Source organism: Salvia miltiorrhiza, chromosome 2 (genome assembly GCF_028751815.1).
Source record: "Salvia miltiorrhiza cultivar Shanhuang (shh) chromosome 2, IMPLAD_Smil_shh, whole genome shotgun sequence".
In the NCBI taxonomy this organism is placed as follows: Eukaryota; Viridiplantae; Streptophyta; class Magnoliopsida; order Lamiales; family Lamiaceae; genus Salvia; species Salvia miltiorrhiza.
The window spans coordinates 72,464,942-72,476,102 of NC_080388.1; the positions used below are offsets into that span (position 1 = coordinate 72,464,942).

The following is an 11,161-nucleotide window of genomic DNA, read 5'->3' on the forward strand; positions in this document are numbered from 1 at the left end:
TTGATCATAATAAACATTTTGGGTGAATAATTTGACAAAGCAGTTTTGTATTCTTGTGAGTGAAATCTACCTAATGTCCAACTACATCATTTAGAACATCCACAATAGTGAGCCCCTTTAAAGGGACTCTTAAGTGGTCCCCGCCACTTAAGAGTCACTTTCCCACAGTGGGGCTCTCTACCTATGAGTTTTCTAATTTTATTTTATGTTTTATATTTACTTTAAATACATTTATAAATTGAATTAAATATTTAATTTAATAACATAAATCATTATAATTTTGAATTTAGCAATAAAAAAAATTATATTAAATTCAAATTTTAAGAGTGCAATAATTTAAAAAATATAATAATTAAACAAAATTATAATAATATAAAACATACCCTAATTAAAAATGTATTCGTTCAGTAAACATAAAATTGAAAAAATAATTTTAAAATCAATAATTAAAAAAATAGAAATTGAAAATTAGAATTAAAACTATTTGGAAGCTAAATTAAATTGATTTTGTATTGAATCCCAAATCAAAAAGTGTATGCTTCTCAACAATGTGTAATACATTATATAAAACGAGAAACTACATTAAATTGATTATGTATTGAATTCCACATCGAGAAGTGCTCCCTCCCTCCCTCCCTCCCTCCAAGCGCGCAACTCCGCGAGCCTGTAAATGCTCTTAAGTCTTATGAAGACTTTTGTTTAAGCCATATAGATAATTTCAACTTAAATTCATTCGTTGAAAATGTTCATCATGTGCAAAATCAAAAAGAAATAAAAGTTCGCGTATTTGGAAAAAGGATTTTAAGTTTACGTGCAATACCAAAAATATATGAAAATTCGTAGATTTTAATGCTATTATCCCTTAACTAAACATGTATTTTCGAACTTTAGCTTGTGCATGGATTGCACATACCTCATGCATGTATCGTTGAATCGTTTTATTTATTTAAAGAAAAAAAAAAAAAAAGAAGAAGCACCAACTAACCTTATACTTATAATACGTAACTTTTTTGTCAGACATATAATGTAAAATTTGAAAATGTCGTAATTAGTACAAACCAAGAAGTAGCTAGTATTCTTGTAATAGAAACATGTTAAAAATTATGTAGAAATGAATTATGTAGAGTTCGGATTCCATCATAGATTAACTAGAATGCTAAATGAACAGTTCAAACTTCAAAATTTAAATGAAGTAATAAACTATGATGTCAAACTTCAAAAGTCAAATTAAGTAAACTATGCATATATAACATCAATTTATCAACAATTTTCAAACAAAGAACATTCAATAACGATTTAGTGGAGGATCACTCGTCGTCTTGGTCTTTTTGTTTAATGTTCCCAGCTACTTGAGGATATTGTAGGTTGGTGATTAATCACAATATTTAAATGCCCTCCAAATATAAGTTGTCCCTCAATCTCCATTATACAGAAATACAAAAACTCATTAAGATTATGAATATAATTGGAAATTTTAAAATGTAATGAATTAATTAAGTACCCTTGTTGTCCATTAAACCAATTTCCATAGCTTTTGCAACACTTGGGCTTCCAGCTTCCTTGTAGGTTCATATATACACTACCAATCAATTTTAAAATTCAATATAGAAGTCGATAGAGCAAATTATACATGATTAATACATAAAACATCTTCGATGAATTAAATTCGTTTTTGCCAATGTGGATTAATAATTTTTTAATGGAACTTGCCACCACGATCATATCATGCTTGCTTCTATTAAACACAAACAGCTGGGAATTCCATGAGTCTGAAGCCTAATAGAGTCAATAATCAACACAGTTTTATTTTTGTGAGAATTAAAAAACAATTAAAATACACTCTTTATATTATCGAAAGATTTACATTCGATCAAGAGGCATTTGCAAAAATGCCCTTTTCTTATAAACACTTGTAAAAATGCCCTTTTTCATAAGTGAAAAAGGGCATTTTTATAAGTGTTTATAAGAAAAGGGCATTTTTGCCTATTAACACTTCGATCAAGCTGTCTGCAAATGCTACTTATTTTAACACCGATAACAGTAGGATGTGCTGATTTACGCGTGACATTATTGAGTTGACAATGCAAAAATACAGCCACGTCTTCCATGGATGTTTCCTTTTCGTCAACTCCAAAAAAATCTATATATACAAACCCTGCGAATGTTGCAGAGGCATCACAGCTCCACAATTCGAAGAAACAAGATGAAAATGGGAGTTTCCAGAAGTCACGGTCTGGTTTGGGTTTCAATGGCGTTGGTGGCGGCATTTGTGGTGCAGGGAAATTTCAACAGAGACGCGGACATCACTTGGGGCGACGGCCGCGCCAAAGTCGTCGACGGCGGCCGTGGCCTGAGCCTCTCCTTGGACCAGTATTCCGGCTCCGGTTTCCAGTCGAAGAATTTCTACTTGTTTGGGAGATTCGACATGCACATGAAACTCGTTCCCGGCAACTCAGCCGGCACCGTCACCACATTCTTCGTAATTCATCCATCCAAACCATTAATTTCATGTTTCTATTCATATATTTGAAAGTTAATCTGGAATTCTGGAATTGCAGTTGGCCTCTGAAGGTCCGAGTCACGACGAGATCGATTTCGAGTTTTTGGGGAATTCCACCGGCGAGCCCTACACGGTTCACACAAATGTGTACTCGCAGGGGAAGGGCGACAAGGAGCAGCAGTTCCGCCTCTGGTTCGACCCCTCCGCCGCCTTCCACAAATACACCATCGTCTGGAACCCTAGCCGCATCATGTAATTCAACTCAATTCAATTTCAATTTCAATTCTACGCCAATGCAATCGATGAATCAATCAATTGATTGAGTAATCAATGCAGATTCCTGGTGGACGAGATTCCGGTGAGAGTGTTCAACAACGACGGGGCGTCGGGGGTGCCGTTCCCGACGAGCAAGCCGATGAGGATCATCTGCAGCCTGTGGAGCGCCGACGACTGGGCGACGCAGGGCGGGAGGGTGAAGACGGATTGGAGCAAAGCTCCGTTCACGGCTCACTACAGGAACATCAAAATCAGCGGCAGGCCGTGCGCCTACGCGGCGGCGTGTGGATCGGGGAATGACAGCTTCAGCAACGAGGCGTGGCAGACGCAGGGGCTCGACGCCAATGGCAGAAACAGAGTGAGATGGGTGCAGCAGAAGCATATGATCTACAATTACTGCACTGATCGTCCCAGGTTCCCGCAGGGAACACCGGTTGAATGCAAGCGATCCAGATTTTGATCCATTTCCTAAATGGATTTTCCTTGAGAGTTTCCTGTCTTCATCGTCTATTCTTTCATTCCTTTCTCTTTATTCTGTAATCTATTTGAAATTCAAACATTTGTCAATGGTCATTACATAAAGAGGTCGACTTGGGTGCAACCAGTTGCATGGTGCAACCGGATTGCACCCAACCCGGTTTTTTCAGAAATAATATATTATTAGCATTTTATTCGGTACAAAATGACGTCGTTTTTGCCATTGAATTTTTCAAAAAAAATAGAATATAAATTACATTATGTCATCCGGCGAGCTACGTCATATTTTTGGTGACCGAAAAATACATACGGGATATATTTGATAAAACTCTGATAGTTTGAGGGTTTAGAGAACATTTTGAAAGTTTCAAGATATTTTTGATAAAACGGGTATACTTCAAGGGTTTTCATGATTTTTACCCATATAATAATTAATCTCAAATTTGATGAACTATCAAATACGATCAAATTAGTGTCAATCGAGTCAATTCAACGAATTTTAAGCCAATTTTATCGGATTGTCAAATTATTCGGATATAGATTAAATAGATTGAATATTTTTCGAATTAAAATATTTCAATCATAACCCTAAACATTATGGATTTCGGTTTAATCGTGCTTGAAATTTTATTTTAAAACAACATACTCCCTCAGTCCCCCAAATAACTTCCTGTTTTTTTTCTTTTTATTTTAGGAAACTATCCTACCACTAATAATACTTTATTTATTCTTACTTTTCAATTTTCACCACTTTCAATACTAATTATAACACATTTTCACAACTTTCAATAATAATTATACACTTTTTCACCATTTTCAATATATTTAATAATTTTTTCTTAAAACTCGTGTCGTCCCCAACTAGGAAGTTATTTTTTTTTTTGAGCAAAGAGAAGAGAGATTTTATTCATCACACGAACACAGAACATGGAGATGACCCACCACAAACGACGGAGGTTCATTCCAAACATGAGTCGTAGAAATATCTCTCGCAGCTTTAGCTAAGCAATGAGCAATAGCGTTTCTAGCACGACGAACATTACACAAACGAATCTCTGGGTTAGAGACTAAAACACGACGGCAAAAATCAGCAAGAACACCTCTTTCATTTATAAGCCCCAAGTTCTTTGAAATGGCGTCACAAGCAACCTTGCTGTCACTCTCCACCCAACCATGCAGATATCCCAAATTCTTCATCCAAGACAAAGCTTCCTTCACCCCCATGAGTTCTCCTTCCACAACATCCCTTCGGCCCATCATCTTCATCGACTTACCAGCCACAAACTCCCCCAAATGGTTCCTAATCCCAATACCAATCCCCATGGAATTGTCATGAGCGAAGAACGCCGCATCCACCCCACATCTCACCCATCCCACCGGAATTGCATGCCAACCAGCACAGGAAAGGTTTGTCGAAGGAGCAGCAGCCAGCGAACCCAAAGAAGAGGATATAGCTCGCGCTTCCAACCAATCCTCTCGACAGTTGGTCGCCATCACCACGGTGCGTCTGGGAACCGGGATAGTTCCTTCCCAAACCGCCTTGTTCCTATCCTTCCAAATATGCCACATAATCATACAAACCTTAGCAGCCAGCACTCCATCATTCAAGTTCATAATGTGGGAGATAGCATTTTTGAAAGAATCACAATTCACCCTCACAGTTGCCAACAATATCGAAAAACCTCCTTCCTCCCAACAACGCTCTGCAAACGGACAAGCAAAAAACACGTGCCACAGGTTTTCAAACCCCACTTTACAGACGCCACATTCTCCGCCCACTTGCATTCCCCGCGACATGAGTTCCGCCTTCGAAGGGAGGTTCATTTTAGCAGCTCTCCACATAAAAGATCTCACCTTCGGTGGAACAGGAAGCTTCCAGATCTTATCCCAAGGCCCCTCCTCACCGTAGCTGGGATTTAAAGTTAGGGAGCTCGCCAAACTATAGGCGGATTTGACCGTATAGCAGCCACTCGCTGAAAAGTGCCAGATAGGCACATCCACCCCAGACGCCGGGCAAAGCGGAATACTTACTATCGCCGCGACATCTTCCTCCGGCAGCAGCTGTTTAATATCCTCAATGCGCTAGGTACCAGTATCCTCATTAATAAGCTCAGCTACACGCAGATCCTCCAGCCCCTGAGGTGGTGGGACCGAGACCCAAAAATTTTGATCCCGACGCAGCCACCAAACATATGCATGCATAAATAAGTTATATTTCAACATCGACTTAAATAATACTACTAATATATTAATTTTTAGAGATATAAAGATGCATTTATCTTTTGTTAAATAATCATCATTTTCTAATTTTACATCTAAACATTTTATATTAATTATTAAATTAAAGACACTATTAGATGAAATGATGAGTATAACTTTCAGAAACAAAATAATAAAGTTGAAAATAAAATAACGAGAAAAATTTAATATAATTAGGCGAACAAATATCTCGGGTCAACCTTATAGAGTTTGAGATATTTTTGGGTCAATCTTATCCAGTGCCGAGCTATCCAGGCTGTAATTTTACTTCGTTGAAAAATTTGAACCATAACTTTCTCAAATTATCGGCTAATCGAATGATCCCCCACGAATATCGAGCTGGATTAACATCTCTAGTACCAATATCCAATTTTTTTTCTTTGATTATTATTGTGATTTTCACTTGGATAATCATCTTTATATAAAAATAAAAGAATTTATAAATAAAATTAATTTAAAGAATAAAAATTAGAAATAAAAATTTATAAAATAAAGATTTTTTTTCTTTCTCTCCTAAAAATATCATTTATTTTGAAAATATTACTAATATTGTAAAATAGCCATTAAAGTATATATTTTTTTTAATGCAAATTATTTTATACCCCCTCCGTCCCATGAAGCATGACCCAGTTCTTTTCGGCACAGAAATTAAGAAATTGGTATTTTGTGTATTAAATGTGGTAGGTGAAAAAGTGAAAAGATAAATAAAATGAATTTTTTTTGCCATTTTTAGAAACAGGTCAAACTTCGTGGGACAAACCAAAAAGAAAACTGAGTCATGCTTCGTGGGTCATACTTTTTTGAAGAGAGAAAATGTTGAGGAAGTACTCTACTGTTATAGATAAAAACAAACTTTGACGTTTCCTTTTTGATTTGTCCCACGAAGCTTGATTTGTTTCTAAAAATGAAAAAAAAATTATCCTTTATTCAGATTTTCACTTTTTCACATATCACACTTAACACACAAATACCAATTTCTTAGTTTTCGTGCCGAAAAAAACTAGGTCATGCTACATGGGACGGATGGAGTATAAAGCAAAGATTACTCTACATAAAAATATCATCTGTTTCGAAAATATTACTAATATTGTAAAATAGCCATTAAAGTATTTTTTTTTAAAATGCGAGTTACTGTATTTTATAATTGTAGGCAATTGTTTTTAATTTATGGATTGAATTACTCAAAATTTAGAAATAAATAATGAAATTAAAAGAGCAGAAACGAAAAATTAAAAAAATTAAAATGAAAGACACATGTTATCAGATGCTAAGTTAATTTTCATTTTTTTCTACTATTTTCTTTTTATTCGCATATATAATTTTTTCCTGTTTGTAACTTATAATAATTAGAAAGTCAACGGTTGATAAATTTCAAGAAAATATAAAATCATATATAAGTGGCAAAAAATGTTAAAGAGCCAAAAGTTAACTCAAGAGAATAAAAAAGAATTTAATCGAAAAGTCTGAACAATCTAAAATGTGTCGAAAAAAAAAAAGAAAAATAAACGGTGAAATCAACTTTCCAAATTTAATACTCTCTCCGTCCCGACCAAGACGCTACATTTGCTTTTCGACACGGGATTTAAGGAATTGTAGATTAATGTTTTAAGTGTCTAATACTCCCTCCGTCCCATTAAAGTTGGCCACGTTCTTTTCGGCACAGAGATTAAGAAAGAGATAGTTAGTGGAGAGTAAATGTGGTCCAACAAAATTAAATAGATAATTAAGTCTTTCTTTAATCTAAATCTGTATCTTCTTCCCCATTTTCCGGCCGACGGCAACACCGGCGCCGGCGACCACGACGCTGCCGACGACAATCACCCCAAATTTTCTGGCTATGCGAGTTAGTTTGTCACCAAAAAAACCAAAACCAAATCAGACCTCAATTTCCTCAAAACCAAATCAGACCCCAATCAAAACCAAACGGCGCCGGCGGTCGTCCCACCGCCGCTAACCCTCCCTGACTTCGATGTTCAACGGCCCCATGTCTCGATTTTCCGCCGCTCGCTCCAACTGGAGCCCTAGGTCCCCAAATCGCGGCCAGGCTTAGATTTTCAGCCCTGTTTCTCACCCCAAAACCAGACGCCGCCGCCTACTCCCTTCCGGCTCCAGCCCTTGCTCCTGACCACCCCTCTTCCAACGATTTTGCCTGAGCTGAGAGAACTAGAGCTCATCAGCCTCACCTCGATCTAGGTGAATACCCCCCAAATTGTGCCACCCTCAGAGAGGGGAAAGGGTCAGCGGTGGCCATGGGGTCGCGGTGCAGACAGAGGGACGACGGCCATGGGGTCGCGGCGCAGACAGAGAGACGGCGGCCATGGGGTCGCGCCACCTCAGATCTGGGCGAACCACCCCTAAATCGCGCGAATCGGAACCCCTGCTCACCGGAGACGACGATAGATTCAGAGGCAAGAGAGGTCGGGGGCGGGGGCGGGGGCGGCGGTCGGCGGCGGTATCGGCCGCCGGAGAAGAAGCAAGAAGGAGAGCCTAGAGAGTGGGCGGCTATGGTTAAGTGTAAATGATGGAAAATTAGACTTAAGTAGGTTAAATTAGGGTTTACTTAGTAACTTAATTAGTAGCTCTAATTAAGTTAAAAGTTTCCTTATTTAGAAAGTGGCCAACTTTAGTGGGACACCCAAAAAGGAAATGTGGCCAACTTTAATGGGACGGAGGGAGTAATAAAGTGATAAAGTAAGAGAGAGAAAATAATAAAGTGATAAAGTAAGAAAGAGAAGGTAATAAAGTGATAAAGTAGGAGAGAGAATGTAATAAAGAAATACTTAATTAGTGTTAATTAAAATTCTTTATTTTTGCCAAATATAGAAATGTATCATCTTCGTTGAAATGACCCGAAAATAAATATGTAGCATCTTGGACGGGACGGAGGGCGTACTAATTAAAATTAATTTAAACTATTAAAATTTATAACCTTTTTCTTTAATAAAATAAAATAAAATGATACTCCATCGCCATTAGTTACACGTAGCTTCTGCTAACAATAACCAAATGGACCACCCTCCCACCGTCATTTAAAATAGTGGTTTCTATCAAATGGTTCACAGTAGCTAGCTACCTACACTCTTATGAATTGAGAAGCTGCCACGAAATTTGAAATTTTGAAGCGCCGACTACTACTTTAATAAGTAGTGTATTCACTATAATAATGTGCAATGACACTCCCAATTCCCAACCCCACCCCATTCTTTATAAACATATACTTCTACCAACAAAATGATAATTTCCCTTTTTTTTTAATATATAGTGCATATGATAAATAAAATTTCACCCTTTAAATTCTTCATTTCTTTTCTACTTTCTTCGTCTCATGAAGTATGATACAGTTCTTTTCAGCACGAGAATTAAGAAATTGGTATTTTATGTGTTAAGTGTGGCACTGTGGTAGGTGAAAAAGTAAAAAGGTGAATAAAGATAATTTTTTGTCATTTTTAGAAACAGGTCAAGCTTCGTGAGACAAACAAAAAAGAAAATTGTGTCATGCTTCGTGGGACAGACACTACAAAAAAAGCGCTGATTACCGACGGCTAAATGCCGTCGGTAAAAAAAGACGGCCGCCGGTAAATAGTGTTACCGGCGGCGATAACGGCGGCAATCTCCCGCCGCTAAACGGTTCGTCGGCAACGACAATAACGGCGGCGAACATCCGCCGTCGGCAGTTAACGGCGGCGCTGCCGCCGGAATTGTCGCCGTTAAACGGCAGAGCCTAGCCGGAGAAATAGCGGCGGCAGACACCGCCGCTAGTTACCGAGGGCTATCTTGCCGTCGGTAGAGAGCCACCGGAGTCCGGCTGACCCTGCCGGAAAACTACCGACGGCGAGTACCGCCGCTAACTAGCGGCGGCGAATCGCCGTCGGTAAAAATCTACCGCCGGCCGGTGGTTCACGCCGGAGGATGGCCGGGTATTTACCGAGGGGAAATTGCCGTCGGTAACTACCGACGGCGTTTTGCCCACGGTAATATTTTTTATTTTATTTTTTTATTTTATTTTATTTTATTTTATTTATTTATTTATTTATTTATTTTATTGTATATTGTATATCCACAATTTATTTCCGTATTTATACGGTATTGCATACTTTAGACGAACTTCCCAGTCGGCGACCCGACTTCCCAGTGGGTCACCCATCTTGCTTGTGCTATGTGTCAAGCACGCTTAACTTTGAAATTCTTTTCGAGTGATCACCAGTACAGAACACTCGTATTATTGATATATCTACATCTATTAATTCATTTAAATGCTATATACTCACTCATATAATTATAATCTTTGAATATGTGGAGATAATACCTTAAATATGTTGTTAATTAGTGAGCGAGTTCGTTTCGGTCCTTATTTTTATCGTCGGTAAAATATTTAATTAATATTTAATAATTAATTAATTAATTAATTAATTAATTTTTTTTTTTTTTTAACATTAATACACCAAAAGTGTTTTAATTTGGTTATTATAATGTGATTTGAATTTATTTGTTTATGTTAAATGCAATCATCATCATCATTGCCATAAATATATAAAACATTTATAGTTTTAATAATTAAAGCACTTGAAATATATAGTTCAATAAAACATAAATTTGAAAAGAAAGTGCAAATGTAATTTTGTTTGAAAACATAAACATAAGTCTAAGCATCATCATCATCATCATCATCGGCATCAGGGTGTGGAGGTGGCGGAGCCTTATACATCATCATAAACGCCTCCAATTGAGCCACGCGGTCCTGCATCTGTTGGCGTTCTGCTTGCTCTGCCGCCATGCGCTCCTCTATCTGTTGGCGTTGTGCTTGCTCTGCCGCCAATCGCTCCTCCAGCGTGGAGATCCGTGTCTCATAAAGCTGCTGAGACACCGCAGAAGTGCCCGTGCTGCGGATAGACCCCCTACTAGCCTGACTCTGCCCGGCACTCCCGACGCCGTAGATCCGTGACCTATCAATTTGCACCACCTCCAAATACACCTCGTCTAGCCGCTCCTGTCGTCCTGTGGCAGCGGCCAGTCGATGAACCTCGGCCTAATACATACATAACAATGCATAATTGTTAGAAAATAAATACATTCACTAAATATTTGAATAAACTTAAACACTTACGTCAATTCTAGCATCTCTCTCCGACGTATAACTTCCGTCGGCGTACGTGTGGAGGCGGAGGAAGGTGGCATAGTTCGGTGCATCCTGGGGAGTACCAGGATCCAAGCTCTGTATATGCATTTATATAAGATAAATAAGTTATATTAGTCAATATATTAATTTAATTTATATACTTAATTATTTGTTAATTACATACCATATACTGCTGCAGGATACGAGTCGACTGGGACCCGCCCACGTGCCTACTGATCCCTGTACCCTCCCCACCGGGCTCGGACATCCGGTTGGCACGAGCTCGAGTTGAAACAGCCTCAACCTCGGGCTGATGCCAGTAATCCCGGAGTCCAGTCCAGAAATCGGGAGTCATCCAGACGGGCCTAGACATCTCTCTCCCTTGGCTGATACACTGCTTGAGAGTTGACTTGTAGTCGCTCATCATGTAAGTATGCATTGGCGATGGACGCCTCAACCTTGGCTTTGTTCTTTATATGATTTTTTAATGTCCTCAAATATCTTTCAAAAGGATACATCCACCGATATTGCAC

At 38.3% G+C, this 11,161-nt stretch overlaps 2 protein-coding genes across 2 annotated transcripts; one reads left to right on the forward strand and one right to left on the reverse strand.

Annotated features, from left to right (window-relative positions):
- Positions 1-2,109: 2,109 nt before the first annotated feature.
- LOC131009082 (xyloglucan endotransglucosylase/hydrolase protein 24-like) lies at positions 2,110-3,459 on the forward strand. Its single transcript, XM_057936286.1, has 3 exons — positions 2,110-2,479; positions 2,559-2,752; positions 2,837-3,459. The coding sequence occupies exons 1-3, from the start codon at positions 2,111-2,113 to the stop codon at positions 3,234-3,236; spliced, it is 963 nt and encodes a 320-aa protein (XP_057792269.1). The 5' UTR covers position 2,110; the 3' UTR covers positions 3,237-3,459.
- Positions 3,460-9,489: 6,030 nt separating this feature from the next.
- Positions 9,490-11,043, reverse strand: LOC131009084 (uncharacterized). The gene is made up of 3 exons (XM_057936288.1): positions 10,813-11,043; positions 10,617-10,724; positions 9,490-10,538 (listed from the first exon to the last, which is right to left on the reverse strand). Exons 1-3 carry the CDS (start codon positions 10,999-11,001, stop codon positions 10,155-10,157), a joined length of 681 nt encoding a protein of 226 aa, XP_057792271.1. The 5' UTR covers positions 11,002-11,043; the 3' UTR covers positions 9,490-10,154.
- Positions 11,044-11,161: the final 118 nt, after the last annotated feature.